Genomic DNA, 15996 nt, shown 5'->3' with positions numbered 1-15996 from the left:
CTTAGCACACAAGTAACCACCTTCTGGCAGAAGTGTAGTGCCATGACATAATTAAAGCTGTTGTGGAGAGGCTGACACAAAGCTGCATTATATTCTGTTGAGTTCCAGCATTACTGGAGCCTTTTCAGGGCTTTAGGCAGGCTTTCCACAGGCAGTGTACCCAAGTAATACGCAGAGGCTTTTTAGTAGCTACAGTAGAGAAAGCCAGGAAAAACCCACATAATATACATGCCCCTAACATTTTGAAAACCAGGGTGTTTATTGTTACAAATTAAGGTAAACCAGGTTTCTTGCTCAGAGCTGTCTCAACAGAGGATGAAAAGAAACAGCCCTTCCTTTGTTACAATGAGAACTTTGGTGCTGATTAACTTGGAAAGTGCCTCTTTCCTCATTACAGTAACACTCCTTTAATGCATTACACTGAAGAATAGCTTCAGGAAGTGCTGCAGGAGACAGCAACTCTCTAAGCAATAAAAGTGCACCTTTACCTTCTTCCAGTGCTTGAATTCCTTGCTAGTTTATTTCCGATCTGCTCTTAAGAGGGCATTGGCTGTCCCATTGTCTTCCAGCTCTTGGAAACAAACAGGTCCCGACTTTTAGCAATGGTCACTAGGAGGTGTCCCACGTAGTATCCCTTCACCTGGCCTACACCATCATTCTTGCCCATTGAAAGCAGGAATGTTAGTGATCCTGGAAAGAAAAGGCAGAAGTTTAAGTTACTGATTTCACAGCTAAATAGTGAGTGCTACATATACAGAGTCACTGTCTGTTCAGGCTCTCCTGTTGTGACGAAGCTGCACAATGGACGGGGAAAGACTGTCCTTCCAAGAGGCGCACAACAAAACTGAGGTAGAAAAAAGATGCAAGTAGACTGGGAAACCTTTAAAAATGAATGGCTGAAACCCACCAGTATATTTATCAGGAAGACAGCAGTGAAGAAAGGACACGTTGCGTATGCAGACTGACACAGATAATCAGCTTCCACAGTGTCTTTGGCAAGAACTAAGGTGAAGCCTAAGCTAAAAGCCTATATAGCCAACCCCAGCTGTGGGTTCCTTCACCTCTAATTAGTATCCCAGACAAGTTCTAAAACAGCTGTTCCCTGCAGGAAAGCAGCTCAACAGCTAAGGCCAAGCGCTAAGAGATTATGTTACCTGGTTGGTAGGTTTTAAGCGGCTTGTGTGTCAAGCTGTTGATGATATTTGACACTACAATGTTGGCATGCAGCTCAGCGTGGTATGCCATCTTTGGTTCCTTCAGGTTCGCACAGTCTCCAATGGCATAGATGTTGTCATAGCCTTCCAGCTGGAGGTGCTTGTTAACGTTCAAAGCTCCGTTGCTTGCCAGTTTGTCTCCTGTTTGGCAAAACAGTAAGTTCTGAGAAAGAGCTTGGCGGTGTGTGCTGTGGCCTGAGACACCAAAACGCTGTTGTTATCAGTGTGCCAATGACATAAGGTGAAGAGTTAAGTTTTTCACCCTTTTTTCTACATGTGAGGCAATAGATGCTTTCTGTCTTATAATAGGTAATTATTAACATTCTGGTGAGTGAGTCATTCTTTGATATTTCAGTGGAAATATGGAATGATTAGCAGCTAGCATGCACAGCCCAAGGGAGGGCCAAGCAGGGATGAAATCCTGCCCTGGGCAGCAGGAGTTACCATTGAATTCTAGGTGTGATGTGCCTTGTCTGGACTAGGACCCTAATGTTCTTTGGAGGTATTAGCAAAAGGAGCTGGAGAAGACTGAGGGCCGTGTGATCTGCGAGTTTCTGAAGGTCACATTTCACAGCAAAGTGTTTAGTTTGATGTTAGGGCATTTACTATGTCATGGAACACTTGAGCAGATGATGTTGAGGACCTGCTATGCTTCCCCCCATGAAGCAGCTTTTCACTTACCAAATGCAGTGGCGTATGCTGAGGAGTTAATCTTTATCCCTGTGCACAGGACCACCATATCAACAACAACCTCTGTGCCCTTTTCTGTCCTTACTACCATGTCCTTCTGGAACTGGTTCGTTGTGAGATTTTCCACGTTGCTGACCTTCTCACCTGTTGTGACAGAGAGCCCTGGGTCACAGACCTTTATTCAGCTACTGTTTCCAGCTAGCCCAGATGTATCTAGAGAAACAGGAATTCAAGGGAGCCATGCTTAGTCCCAAAAAATTAAATAAATGGGGAATAGGTCATCAAAAAGAGGTGCTGTGGCCAAAGGAAGAGCAGCCTGGGGAGCGTCAGAATCTGTCTTCAAAGGCATTGTTAAGTACATACTTAATAGGAGCCGCACTCCTTTCCTGAGGAGAATCTCTTTCACCTCCTGACGGACGCTCTGTAGCAGCTCTACGTCAGCTAGTGCAATTTTTGAGTGAATGAGGGTGACCTGTTGGTGACAAAACAGCAAGTGGGTGTACGGGAGCGGTATGGGACACCCTGCATGTGGGAGCAGCAACAGACAGCTTCCTTCCACCCTGCCTAATGTCCAGGGAGACTGAGCTTAGTGAAGGGCATCTAGTGCCAACAGTTGCAGGTACTGGGCTGTAGGGTGCTCTCAGAAGAGAAGGCATTGCCTGGTACCTCCTGCCTTGCAGCGATCTCAAATACCTCCAGCAAGACCATGGAAGAAGGACAGCTTCAGAAACAAGTGAAATGTAACTAATATCCTGCTACCTCTTTGGCTGGGTACTCTGTTTTGATCTCTGCAGCCATCTCAACTCCAGCAGCACCACCTCCCACTACTAGGATGCGCTCAGATTTCTCAATCTTGAAATAAAGAAGAAACTGGTGTTACTCGACTCAAGCTCAACTAAGGCAAGCGATGCTTTCTGAGAAAGAAGTTGGTCCCTCACCTCCTTAACCATGTCTTCATAGGTCTGGATGGCGCTTTCCATGTCAATGACCTTGTTGAACTTCCCAGGGAATGGTCCATCACTGCCAGTTGCAAGGATGAGGTGGGAGTAGTGAAGTTCCTGAGGGGGCAGAGGGTTGGACAGGATGTTAGGCCTTTTAAAAATGAGAGCCTTAAACAGTTGTTGTCTCCTAGGTACTATTTACTTATTCCATCTCCTCCAGCCCCCTACTGATAAATAGAAAAATATTTGCTTGCTGCTGTCAGAAAGTGGCTTTAGGAAGAGATCTGATCCAGCTGATCTGGCACACTGATCTTCAGATGAGCCCAGTGCTGTGAAGAATCTACTAGAAGCTTACAGGAAATAAGGTGGTTGCTGTGCCAGTCTCTGCGGTTGCCACCACAGCTGGAGTGCTGAGCTCAGAGTCCAGAGGGACACAAGTACATTCTGGCTTCCCTCCTTCACTCCCTTCTGAACAGAGGTGAGATGCTCTGGCTGACAAGAGTTCCCAGAGCTGTTGCCAATGTTTGCTTCCTTTTTTTTTTTTTTTTCCTGTGGTTAGATAAGGATCTGAGCTCCAGGGTTAACTAAGCTCCACATCCAACCCTGAGAATAAATGTTTATCTCAGCGATAAATGGGATGGAGTGTTTACAGCACACCCCTAATTCAGCATAACCCCAGGCCACTGATCTTGGCTAGAGGAGATACTGCTGTTCCGTGCAAGAAGGGGAAGACGGTCTGTTTCCAGGCTCAACAAGGATGATTAAATACCATGCTATTAGCAGACATAGCTTTTAGGTTTTAGAAGAGATGGTTGGGGGCCTGCTTTTCTCTTTGGCAGTCTTCCATAGGAGGCCACTGGTCTCATTCCTCAGTGCCTGCCCAAAGGGCCTGTGCTGGGATCCCTTGTTTGGGATCAGGTATTTCAGCCAAGGTGAGGGCTAGATCAGACCAGGACCTGCTGTATGTGTGAGCTCTGACCCAGGGTGCTGGTGGAGCAGGTTCGTGTGCTTGGCTGAGCTGCACTGTAGGAGATACGGCACCCAGACTGACTGCCAGGTAAGGCAGCTAAGCTACCACGACAAGGCACAGCATCACCCACCTCGCCATCACTGAGCAGGACCTGCTGCCTCTCGGGGTCTATGCCCACCACTTTGCCTTGTCGGAAGCTGTCGCCAAAGGTGACGGAGTAGGAGATGAAAGTCTTCCTGGCAAATCCTGCGGTAAGAGGAGGGAGTAGAGAAGAGATTTCCTTCCACGGAAGTTAGCAGATGCTCTTCCCTTTTTCCCTCAACAGGACCTTGCTGAAAGCACTGTATGCAGCTGGGACCGCAGGCTGGGCCCCTCCTGCGTGCTCTCTGCCCTGAATTCCAGGCCTTTCCCTTGGAGCTGGTGATAAAGTCAGGTCCTCAGAGATAAGGTGACAACCTCATTACACTGTTTTCTCCTTGCTCCCTGCATACAATCTCTTACCGATTTGCCAGCAAGCGCTCCAAGGCAGGCTGGCAGGATTTTGCTGCATGGTCTGCTGCTTGGATCAAGCTTTTGACATCACTTTGATGCTTATTCCCAGCCTCAAACGCTACATTTCACCCCTGGAGTGGGGGGTTACCCGACCCCCCCCAGATGAGCCACACGCAGAGAGCCATGCCAGCTGCTGCCCTTCCACTTACTGTGCGTTCACCTTAGCCAACTTCTCAGCTCAAAGAAAGAAAGAAAAAGAAAATAGGACCGTCCAAATAGTTATTACTTCCTTTCCCTGCAGCCCAGAGGATTACCGCAGCACGGACAGCACGTGGGTTTTCCCAGAACCGAGTCATTCGTCGGACGGGGGTAGGGGAGGCACTGTGCGCGTCCGTCCCTCTCACTGAGCTGCCGCAGTGGGGGAACACGCCAACAGCACCGCTCGGCTTACCGCTCTCCACGGAAGCCCGGAGGGCAGCGACGTTGTGGTGGAAAGCATCTCTCATGTCCACCAGCACGAAAGGGACGGCCCAGGACTTGAGCTGGCTGGCGGCCGCGATGCCACCAAAGCCGCCGCCGACGATGACGACGCGCACGGAGTCGTCCACGGACAGCCTGGAGCCCATGGCAGCCGGCGGTTCTCGGACAGGGGGAGAGGCACGAGTGATCGCCTAGGCCTCCAGGCGGCCGAGACCGCCGGGTGCTGAGCTTTGGGAACGGGCGAGGGGAGCAGCGCTGCCTCTGCCCGCCCCGTGACTCAGCGCTGCGTGCAATGGGCGGGCCGTGCGGGGCCGAGCCGTGCTGAGCAGAGCTGAGCTCTCCCTCCGACACGGGGCAGGAGCCAGAGAGGCTTTTGGTTTGCTTCCGAAAGTTCGTGAGTGCGGGCTCCGTCTGCACCTGCCTTGTCCTTCGTCAGCTGTGAATGCTGGTTAAATGGATGTTGCTTCAGTGCCCCTTTTAGGATGGCTGGCTTGTCGGGAAAGCCGCACACGGGCTGGGACTGAGGGCCGCGTGGGTGATGCCCGCAGGATGGCTGCTCGCTCCCTGCATCCAGCGAGCGCTCCTGCAGACGGAAAGGATGGGCAGTAAGAGAGGGGCTGCGGGAGGACGAGTCCGGCACCGCCGTGCTGGAGACGGCGGGATGGCAGGAGGGGTTGCAGGCCAAGGGACATACAGACCCTGCTGTTCTGCAGGACAGGAACTGCCCACAAAGACTTTGGGCTCCTGTGGCATTCCAGGTAAATACAGCCGGGTAAATATAGCTGCCGTGCACACTGCAGCGTTGTGAGCCGGGGGAGTTGCCCCACGTGTCGTACGCTGGCTTGGAGGCCACCTCAGTCCTCCTCCAGCACTGTGTCAAAGTAACCCCCTTCAAACCCCACGAGTGGGGGAGGGATGGAGGAATTGGCATCTTTTTCCGGACTAACGGGGGGAGGCGGCCCCCGAGCTGAGCAGTGTGTCCGCCAGCCGGCTCGGGCTGTGGGCCCCACGTAAGCCAGGGGCAGAAAATCCCGACCCTCCTCACGCGGGGATGCAGCAGCACCGTGCGGGCTCGCTGCGGGAATGCTGCGAGGGCTGCGGCCGCCAGAGGGTGCAGGCGGCCCGGCCGCGGGGCAGCGCTGGCTGCGCTCTGCTCATCCTAAAGCAAATACCTTAACCCTGCGTCGGGGACAAAAGAAAAATGCCCCTGGGCATTGCTATCAGAGGTTTGTTTTTCCTCTTCTTGCCTTCAAATCAACGTAGAGCCAGTGGCAGGGACAGCCTTCCGCACTCAGGTGCTACTTCTGCTCCCAGGCAAGGGGGGAGATCAGGTCAGCCCAATGTTACTCCAGGAGATCAAGGCCACCTTTCATAAGAAAGGGAAATCATCGGAGCCAGTGAGCTGGAGATGCACCAAACAAGACAAGGCCAACGGTGCAGACAGTACCCAAAGCAAACTGCAGTGGTAAAAGGAGCCTTTGTGAACGCTTCAGGAACCTCGTGTCAAACCTCTGGCAAACAGGAAGAAACTCCTAATGCTCAATAGACTGTGGTTCTGTGCACACAGGTGTGTGCTCAGCATTGGCTAACACGTTGTTTGAGGGTGTTTATCTGGCTGTCTGCAAGCAGGCAACTGCAGAGAGTGAACCAGTGTCAGAGAGGGCTTTGTCTTCTGCCAGTGACCTGCAGGGTGAAGGCACTCATGGAGGCTGATGGCAGCTCTTGGCCTGCCCTTTCCTCCTTCAGGCTCTGGAGCTCATCGCATTTGTCTGTGTGATGCTCTTGTCCTACCCTGAGGATGTGATGGGATCAGCGAGTTAGAGTGGCGTCTCCTGAGGTTCTCTGTCATGGCACAGGGAATGAGACATGCAAGGGAGGGGATCTGCCCTTCTGCTCTCTGCTGGGAGACCTCACCTGGAGCACTGTGTCCACATGGGGAGTCCTCAGTATAGCAGAGACATGGAACTGTTGGAGTGCATCCAGAGGAGAGCCACAAAAATGACCCAAGGGATGGAACACCTCCCTGTGAGGACAGGCTGAGAGCTGGGGCTGTGCAGCCTGGAGAAGAGAAAGCTCATAGCAGCCTGTCAGTATCGAAAGGGGCTGTAAGAAAGGACGGACTCTTCAGCAGGCTCTGCTGTGACAGGACAAGGGGAAATGGTTTCAACCCAGAACAGGGAGGATTCATGGTGGATATAAGGAAGAAGTGTTTTACAATGAGGGCAGTGACGCAGTGGCACAGGCTGCTTAGAGAGCTGCGGGAGTCACCATCCCTGGAGGTGTTGCAGAGCTGTGGGGATGTGGCACTGAGGGATGTAGGCAGTGGGGGTGGGCTGAGTCAGCTGAGAGGGCTCTTCCAACCTCAGTGATTCCGTGATTCTTTGACTCAGTGTGTGGGATAAAGACATCCTTTGCAAACACAGAGAGCAAACAGCTGATTCAGGACTTAATGATAAACGTTATCAAACTCTGTGAGGGTCTCTGCTGCAGCTTGGGCTGGGATCAGGTTAATCCAGGGCAAAGAATTGCCTGGAAAAAACAATTCAGACCAGTTTCTGTCTGCTCTTAAACATCAACCGTGGCTGTTTTTTTACCCTATAAGTAAAATTTGCTTTTAACAAAAATCAACAAGACCCTGTTCTGTTTATTCTGTCTCCAACCAACCTCAGTGACCTCAGCTGGAGAAGACCAGCCACTGCCCACTTCCCATCAACCACAGTCCTCGGCACCATGGGCACCTTGTGCTGGTCAGGTCGGACAGCACAGCCACCTGTGCTTACAGAGAGCAAAGCCCATCTTACCTCCGGATGTGAGTAGCCGAGCTCACCCGAGGTGTGGGCACTTTGGGGGTGTGGGGCATGGGCCCTCCTGTCCCCTGGGGGAAACTCTGTTCCAAAAGCCCCAGTGACTGCCTTTGGTTTCCACGTGCTGTGCTTCTTCACCACCCCTCTTCACAGCCATGCCGTTTGGTGGGAACTCAGCACTCGTTGTGGTCTGATGAGGGCAGGTGCAAAGAGCAGCTTGGTCAGCTTCATCCAGCTGGGACATCCCTGGCAAGGCCCTGCTTCTGCAGGTTAAGGGTTTCACCCCCTCCCCCCCATCCCAGGATTTCACTGGAGTCAAAGCACAGCATATAATAAAACTGTGTCCTTAATAAAATCAGTCTCGCAGACAGGCAGCCTTTGTCTGAAGGTGTAATTACTGAATAAATATGGGATGTGGACCAAGAAATGCGGTCTGGTCAGGCATGCAGCCTCTTTAAAAAAAACAAAAAAACAACACAACAGAACACAAGGCTGTCATTTAATGCTGAATGTCCACGTCTGCAGCCCCCAGCCCCCTTACCATTAGGTATGATCTCATGCCCTGGTGGTGCTTCTTGCTGAAAATACACACCTTTTCTCCCAAACGCCTGCCATTCCCAATATGGGGAAAGACCAGAGCGAGGTCCTGCTTGCTGCTTTAGCCTTGGAGGAGCCACGTGTCTGTCCCAGTGTGCCTGGCACCACACAGTGCAAATTCCATGTGGGCGTCATGGCTACATGTGTTTAATGAGAGCAATTAGTTGTTGTGAAAATCCGCATGGGCTGGGGGCACATTTTCTTTATGTCCTATGACATTTTTGAGTGGAAGCTGGAGGGTGTCCAGGAAGAAATGCTGCTGCTCAGCTGGAAAGGGCAGGCCGGAGCCAGGCATTGCCATGCTGCAGGTAAGAGGGGCTGGACCCGCTCCTTGCCCTACATCAGCATGGCTCACCCAGCCCTGCCCTGCATACCCTTCAGTTTGCCCACCTGTCTGCCTCCTCCATGCACAGTGGGAATGGGCTGAGGACGCTGGGGCCCTTCTGAAACCCCGTTTCTGGGTCTGTCAGTCAGAGATGCCTTTGCCTTGTGTTGTGTTTCATTTAATCTCTGTTTATTTGCTTCACGGAAGCCCAGGCTAAAGCGACGGGTACCCTTACATGGAGGCGAGCACAGAAAGGACCTTGTTGGAGCCTAAATAGCCTTCCTCTGCTGTTTGCTCCTGGGAGTTTAAAGCTCTGCTCCTTCAGCCCTGCTCCTCTGTGCGCTTCCAACTACCCACAAAAGGGGCTGCTTGTTTGCATTCCGCCTGCTTTGTGCCGTGGCAGTGCCCTTGCCGTGCCAACAGCTCAGTGGCACCATGCACTGCCCCCATCCCGGCGTGCAGCTGCGGGATGTGCTTCCAATCCCAGCACCCTGCTGCCTTCCCAGCAGGAAGCTCCCAAACAAAACACCATTCACTGGGGAAGCCAGGATGCTCCTCGTGCCGGGAGCTTTGTGTCTGTGGGGTGGGTGAGGAGACCAACCCACCTAAATGCACGGACTACATGTAAAAATCCCTGCTTCTGCACCCTCTCCTGAGCCAGGCAGTGTTCTGTGCCCTGGCCCTGTTGCATATTGAGGCCAGATGCAAGCAAAGCAATGGGAGAAAGGCAAACCCCGCCGATGCAGGAGGATGGCTGCTGAGGCAATGGCATGGCTGCTCCCCACCGGCTGCTCTGCACTGCTCAATGCTACCTCTGTTCTCTGCTCTGGGTCGAAAACGTGGCTTTGTGCGCACGCTGAGCTGCAGCTTGCTGCTGGAGTCTGGGCGGTCCCAGCGGCTGATTTTCACTTATTTATTTTTGCTTTTGTCTAATGGTACTGGCGGTGGGGCTGAGCCATGGGTGGCCGTGCCAAGCACTGTGGGGACAGCAGAGTCCCTTGCTTTCTCCATGGGGTGTGCAGCCCTTGCTCAGCAGGGAGGGATGTGCTCAGAGTCAGCTTTGTGGCGTAGGGGTTGCGTTCACGGTGTGCCTGTATTGTTGACGCCAGGGTTGCTGCTCCCCAAATCCCCATCCTGTCCATGCCCATCAGTGGCTCCCTGCTGCTTGCTTCCCCCTCTTGCCTATGTGGGGTTTACTCCCCGACCGGCCTTTGGTTGACTTCTTCTGGGGCAATATAAAGGCAATTAGCCCTGTGGAAAAGAGTGATGCTGGCACTGATGGAATTAGGAGGACTTGGCAGTGGTCGAGTGCTGCTTGGAACTGAGCACTCTGGGGACACCATGGCCACCCTGAGCCAGGTGCTCTGCAGAATGTCTGAAACATGAACTTCCATTAAATTGCTCTCTTTGCTCCAAAAACCTGTGAAGCTTGTACCCGTGCTCAGTGGCAAATTCCTGGGTCCTTTTGTGGGCTCTGGGACTGAGGGGGGGGATGAACACCAACAAGACAGATGTTTTGGACTCTGCTCCTTTGTATTGCTTTTTTGCCCATTTCTAATGAAGTCAAGTGAACAAGCTCCCACCAGGTGCCAAGGTTTGGTCATTCTGGGGCAAGCTGTGGGCTCTGGAGAGCACCTTCACCCTGTGTGAGGTCACCATAGCATCCCCATTGCTGTCTTGCTGCAGCCAGGTGTCCCGGGAACTGCATCCATAACTCATCCCATCCCTGGAGGCCTCCTGTGGGCTGCGCTCCCACCACCTCCTCGGTAGGTCTCTGCAGCACATTGTGCTGCTCTGATTTTTGGGCTTAGCTCTGACCCCTGATGTACCTTCCCCCCACCCCCTCCTTTGCCTTTGTTGTTTTAAACATAATAAATAAATAAATTTGCTCCACAACCCCGGTACACAGAGAAAAATGTAGAAAATAAATCAAAAGGACCCCCCCACACACCCAACAATCAGCACTGCAGAGCACGAACTGAGGGGCCACCTCGTCCTGCTGCAGGCAGCTCCCAGTCTGTGCTGGTACCAAGGCACTAAACCAGTAAGGCCTTTGAGGTTGAAGTCCCTGCTGGTGCTGGCACACCATGCTGCTGGCACTCGTTGCACAACACTGGAAAACGCAGAGAGCATGTGCCCATGGGGCAACGACACTGCTTCCCGTGCTGGAGTCCACCCAGGAGTGCTCATTGTGTTTGGTGGCACTGGAAAACCTCCAGATCGCTGAACACTCCCAGTAAATTGTCCCCTGGTTGTGGCTATGGATTCCTGGCTGCAAATTCCAGTTCTCCTGTGCTTCGCTCAATGGCCCTCTGCAGAAATGAGAAGGCACCGCTGGAGCTGGCACACGGGTCAGGTTGTGCTCAGGGCTCTGGGCACCCACTGTGCTTGGGTTTTCAATTGCAGGGTCTCATCCTTCCATCGGGAGAGGAACTAAACAGCTTCACCCCTCTGCCACAGCATCCCTGTGCCATCTCCTGATCGCCCTTCCCAAGAACCCATCGCTATTGCGAGGACACCCCGGTTCCTAGTCCATGGCACAGGGTCACCTCGGGCCGGCCGGGCATACGGGGGCAGCGGTGCCACACTACGTGATCCGTGTGGGGGGCCCCTCCTCCAGCAGGCTGAGCGAGCGGTTGGTCAGCTCCTGCGCACTGCTGGCCAGCTTGTAGCCAAAGAGCCTCATGGCCGGCTCGCAGGCATCCTGCACCACCTGCGCCAGCTTGAAGGGGATGCTGAACCGCCACTTCTCAAACTGCTCCGAGGAGTTCTTCTGCGTGGAGTAAATGCCGTTGCTGTCCTGTGGTGCCTGTGTGTTGGCGCGGATCCACTCCTCCACCTGTGGCGTGGGGCGGATGCCGGCGAAGCGGTACATCTCCAGCGCCTTGCGCAGCGGCGCCCGTGCCACGTCCTCGTAGCGCACCAGCATGTAACGGCCTCGCAGCCAGCGCGGCTGCCGCAGTCCCAGCTCGGCCGACAGCCGGATGCTCTCGCAGTTGCCCCGCAGCCGTTGCACCTCGTCCTCCTGCAGCGGGGCCTCCCCCTCGGCCGCCCACTTCTTCCAGCTCTCGTACTTGCCCGAGAAGGCCACCATGCGCGACGCCAGCACGGCACGTGGGTCCCGCACCAGCTGGATAATGCGCAGGTCCAGCCGCGGGTCCTCGGCCAGGGGCTGCAGGAACTCCAGCTGCCGGATGCGCACCGTCTTCAAGGCCATGTGCTGCTTGCGCCGGCATGCTTCAGCTGCCAGCGTGATGTTGAGAGGCCCGCAGCGGCGGTTCTTGCAGTGGTACTTCTCAAAGACCTTCTTGAGGCTGGGTGTGCAGACGGGCTCCTCACAGAGTGAGTGGCTGGAGCCCCGCCGGAACAGGGCAGCAGTTAGGTGCTCCTCGGGCGCTGGTGAGATGAAGCTCTCCAGAATGTAGAGGTCACAGAGGAGGAGCTGCTGCAGCACGTCGCGGTACACCAGGGCCGAGCCCACCGCGTTGGCCCCCCCTGGCTCAAAAGTGACCGTCCTCTCGATGTGCCACAGGGGCTCAAAGAGGTAGAATATGTTGCCCTGCTGGTTGAAGAACTCCCCAACGAAGGAGGAGCCGGTGCGTGTGGTGGCCATCAGCAGGACATGCCGCCGCGGCTCTGGGGCTGCTATGCCCAGCTCCCCAGCCAACTGCAAGGTGACGTTGCGCAGCCGCGTCCTCAGCTGTGAGAAGGCTGTGTCCAGCTGCCGCAGTGAGGCCAGAGACCCGTTCTCAGCCTGCACTGGGCTGGCCTCTGTCTCGTTGGCCTCCGGCAGCACCTGCGGGGATTGCTTCAGCTTGTCCGACACCCTGTGGGACAATGAGGCAAAACAGGGCTGAGCCCATGTCCCTCTGTGTCCTTCCATCCCTCTGTATCCCCATGTCCCTCCTTAACAATAGGGCGGTGAGGCACTGGCACAGACTGTCCAGAGAGGTGATGGTGCCCCAGCCCTGCCGACACCCAAGGTCAGGCTGGACGGGGCTCTGAGCTCCTAATGGAGCTGTAGGTGTCCCTGTTCATCACAGGGGAGTTGGACCAGTTGGCCTTTAAGGGTCCCTTGCAACTCTAATGATTCTACGATTCTATGATCTCCGTGTCCCCTATTCCTCCATCCCTCTCTATCCCCCTGTATAAGTTTTGGGGACCCCCTTGTATCCTTTCCCTGCAGGACCTGGGATCACCACTGCATGGGGCAGGCAGATGGCTCAAAGCAGAGGACATGCAGTATTCCCCTGTTCCCTACCTGGAGATGAAGTTGTTTTCCTTCTCGATGATGACTAGCCCCACCACGAACACCAGCAGCACGGCATACTTGCTCCTCATCTTCAGGCAGTGCAGCACCTCCCGAAAATCCTGGGGCAAAGCTGATCTCCTCTCCATTGGGACGGTGAGTGAGGGAGCTACACCTTTTGTGTCCTCTGCATGTCCATGTTGTCCTCAGAGGATCCCCCAGGCAGGCACCTGATGCCCTGGGCTATCTGCAGGGCACCTGCCGTCCCGCAGCATCCCTTCCCAGGTGGTTCTGGCCTGTGGGGACAAGGAGGGACATGTGGGTGCCTTCCAGCACTGCTCCCAACATCCAGAGAGCTCATGCAAAGGGTCTGGAGGTGACTCCACTCTGCTGGACAAACACAAGCTCGAGGAACTCCCAGCACCATAAGAACACGGGGGCAGAGTGGCTCTGTACAGTTCCCACCTGGCACCCAGCAGCTGCTGACAGCACCACTCTCCCCGCTCCCAAAATAAATCCGCCACGGGAGACCCCCTTCCCATACCTCCTCCTCCAGCATCGAAACCCAATCCCCGCCAGCTGCCTGCTGCACCCGGCCAGAAACCCCTACCAGCCCCCCTGAGCGGGGGCTCCAGCAGTGGGGCTGCACAGTGGGCCCTCAGGGGCTTCCTTTCAGTGTGATGGGGCACGCGGCTTCCGCCTTCCTCTAGGTATGAAAAGGAAGCCTGATGGGGCTCCAGGAACCGGCTGAAGGCCCACGTGATCCCCTGTGCGCAACGCGCACTCTGCCCCACACGCTCAGTGCCACCATTTTCTCATGTGGGGACGTTGTGGCTTGGCACTTGCTGGTGGTGATGGCTGCCAGGGGAAGGGATTTGGGCTCTGCCATCACCAGGGGAGGAAAAGCAGCTCCAAAGGTCAGTGCTGCCACTACCAGCATCCCAAGTGCAGCCGGGCCAGGATTTCCCCCTTGTCAGTGCCCGCAGCAGCCAAACCATAAATGATACCCAAACCAAGAATTATTCACAGGGGCTGTAAGGGGAATGGATTCCAGCAAAACCCCGATTCCAAGCCCTGGAGTGGATGTGATTCATTAAATACACGGGCAGCTGAGTGCTGGGTCCCTGAACCCTGCAGGGCTCAGCCTCGGGGTGCACAGAGCACCCCACTCCCTGCGCATCTCAGGGTCTGAGGGCTTGAAAGCAGCAGGGACGAGGCTGGGGAGCAGCACGGTGTCCCGCTCGGCGTCTTCCTCGCTGGGAGCACGCAGCACGGCCGGGGAGAGGCACAGGCGGCTCTTTGTGAAGGAAACAGAGGGGCTCTGTGCCCCCGCGTTTCTCAGAACCGCCGGGGCCGGAATGGGAGCAGGCGGCCGCGGGGAGCCGCCGGGTCCCGTTCCCAAGTCCCGCACCCGCCGTTGCCCGTTGCCGCCGGAGGTGTGCGTGGTGAAGTCACATTTTCCTCCGGTGACTCAACGGGCGGCAGGCGAGCTCCTCGAGCAAACCGTCTGCTCGCAGCCCTCGCCGCCCCCTCCCCGCCGGGTTAATGGGGGACAGCCCGGCTGAACCCACGGGCAGAACAAAGGGAGGGCGCGGGCGCCGATCGCCGCTGCTCTTTGTCTGCAACCTGGGGGAAGAATCACAAGGCAGCTCCCTCCGTATTACCGAACGCTTTTCTTCCCCGCGCCGGGAAACACGTCGTCACCCCGTCTGCCTCCGCCTGGCAGCGCCCCAGAGCTGGGCGGTGGGATGGGAACGCTGGAGACGGCACAGCTCGCTTCGGCCACCGGCTGCTCCTTCCGCTATTTTTTGCACAAAACCAACGTGTGTATTCAAGTTAAAAACAAGAAGGAAAAAAAAAAAAAAAAAAAAAAGAAGTCACCTCCTACGCTGTTTATAAAGTTGCCCAGAATAGCCCCAAACCGCGGCCAAATGGGGGCCGGTGCCCAGCCCTGAGCAGGGAACACGGGCGGGGCGGTGTCGGGGCCACCAGCCCCGCTTCCAGGTGACTGCTGCTGGGCTGGCAGGGGGCACTGACGGGGAGTGCCCCAGCTCCGCGACGGGGCTTTCGAAACCGGGGGCTGCCCGCGGGGTTGTGACTGGGGCAGCAGCGGGCGGCCACGTGCTGGGACCCAAACTGGGAGCAAACTTAGCGCTAATCGCTGCCGGCACCGCCTGCGGAGCCCGCCGGGGATGCTGCGGGCTGGCTCCGAGGTCGGCTCGGGGGGCGCCCAGGTGGGCTCTGGGGATGGCACGGGCGGGAGGAGAGCGGGGTCTCGGTGCACTCCAGCAGCACAAAGCCGGTCCCTGCACCTCAGCCTCAATGAGCCCTTTCTCCGCGGCGAGACGCAGCGTGCCCGCGTCCCCGAGACGCAGCGATGGGAGAGAGCCCCGTACTGACGCGGTGCAGCCCGCGGGGAAAACACGGAGTTCCATCCCTGCGGTCTCGCAGCGGGCTCCGGGCCGCGACTCCCGGCCGTGGGACCCCGCCGCTCTCCAGCAGCTCGGGGCGGTGTCGGGGCGCGATGCTCCCCGGAGATGCCGAAGAGCCCTCGCGGGCGCTGCGGCCCTTCCCGGCCCGGGCCTTTCCCGGCACCATCCCGGTGCCCCCGCGGCCGGAGCGGAGAGGCCGAGGACAACTTCGCCTTCTTTCGGGAGGACGGCTGATGCAACTCTGGGAGAAACTCTCCGTCCACCCCCCGGTCCCGTTGCTCCCCGCACCGAACCGAGGCTGCGGCGCTGCTCGTCCCGACCCCGCGTTCTACTCCCCCCGAGGCTCCGGGGCTCCGGGGGTTGCCGGTCCTGGCGGGGGAGAGCGGCGAGAGCTCCCCGTTCGCAGACAAAGGCGCGGTCGGAGGCGGCACAAAGGAGCCCGGCAGCCGCCCGCCGAGGGGCCGGGGGAAGGGGGGGGGGGGGGGGGCGAGAGAACGCGGAGCCCCCCGGTCCCCTCCCCCCGGCGCAGAGAGCCCCGGCCCCGCCGCCCCCCGTCGGCCCCTCGCCCCCCTCCCGTACCTACCCGCGAGGGCCCGGTCGTGCGGTGCGGCGGGGCGGGCGGCGGGGGCCCTGCTTTTCTTCACGGCGCTGTCATCTCCCTCCCTCCCTTTTCCCTGCCTCTTTCCCTCCCTCCTTCCTTCCTTCCTTCCTCCCGGGGTGCCGGCGGGGGGAGCTGGGCCGGGGCGGGGCCGGCCCGGGGCATCCTGCCGGCTGCATCCCGCACCTCGTCGGGAAAAGTTTC

At 56.5% G+C, this 15996-nt stretch overlaps 2 protein-coding genes across 5 annotated transcripts; both read right to left on the bottom strand.

Moving 5' to 3' along the window:
- Positions 1 to 240: 240 nt before the first annotated feature.
- On the bottom strand, positions 241 to 5066 carry AIFM2 (apoptosis inducing factor, mitochondria associated 2). Its single transcript, XM_421597.8, has 8 exons — positions 4759 to 5066; positions 3946 to 4061; positions 2843 to 2962; positions 2664 to 2756; positions 2268 to 2376; positions 1896 to 2048; positions 1155 to 1355; positions 241 to 690 (listed from the first exon to the last, which is right to left on the bottom strand). The coding sequence occupies exons 1-8, from the start codon at positions 4931 to 4933 to the stop codon at positions 536 to 538; spliced, it is 1122 nt and encodes a 373-aa protein (XP_421597.1). The 5' UTR covers positions 4934 to 5066; the 3' UTR covers positions 241 to 535.
- A 3007-nt stretch (positions 5067 to 8073) lies between these two features.
- CHST3 (carbohydrate sulfotransferase 3) lies at positions 8074 to 15862 on the bottom strand. 4 transcript variants are annotated; one of them, XM_015288196.4, is made up of 4 exons: positions 15778 to 15862; positions 14427 to 14563; positions 12775 to 13058; positions 8074 to 12340 (listed from the first exon to the last, which is right to left on the bottom strand). In XM_015288196.4, exons 3-4 carry the CDS (start codon positions 12909 to 12911, stop codon positions 11101 to 11103), a joined length of 1377 nt encoding a protein of 458 aa, XP_015143682.2. In that variant the 5' UTR covers positions 12912 to 13058; positions 14427 to 14563; positions 15778 to 15862; the 3' UTR covers positions 8074 to 11100. The 4 variants fall into 4 exon arrangements, with proteins under 4 accessions (XP_015143682.2, XP_015143683.2, NP_990452.2 ...); XM_015288197.4 differs by lacking the exon at positions 14427 to 14563 and having other exon boundaries at positions 15774 to 15862; NM_205121.2 differs by lacking the exon at positions 14427 to 14563.
- Between the last annotated feature and the right edge of the window lie 134 nt (positions 15863 to 15996).

This window comes from Gallus gallus, chromosome 6 (assembly GCF_016699485.2).
Source record: "Gallus gallus isolate bGalGal1 chromosome 6, bGalGal1.mat.broiler.GRCg7b, whole genome shotgun sequence".
NCBI classification, from domain to species: domain Eukaryota; kingdom Metazoa; phylum Chordata; class Aves; order Galliformes; family Phasianidae; genus Gallus; species Gallus gallus.
The sequence above is the reverse complement of the archived record's forward strand: the minus strand, read 5'-3'. Positions and strand labels throughout refer to the sequence as shown.

Coding starts and splice junctions, on each gene's coding strand:
- AIFM2 (XM_421597.8), bottom strand. CDS start 4,933: ATGGGCTCCAGGCTGTCCGTGGACGACTCCGTGCGCGTCGTCATCGTC. Junction 4,062..4,758: donor CCGGGCTTCCGTGGAGAGCG/GTAAGCCGAGCG, acceptor CTCTTACCGCAG/GATTTGCCAGGAAGACTTTC. Junction 691..1,154: donor GCTTAAAACCTACCAACCAG/GTAACATAATCT, acceptor TTTTCTTTCCAG/GATCACTAACATTCCTGCTT.
- CHST3 (XM_015288197.4), bottom strand. CDS start 12,911: ATGGAGAGGAGATCAGCTTTGCCCCAGGATTTTCGGGAGGTGCTGCAC. Junction 12,341..12,774: donor GAAAACAACTTCATCTCCAG/GTAGGGAACAGG, acceptor ATTGTCCCACAG/GGTGTCGGACAAGCTGAAGC.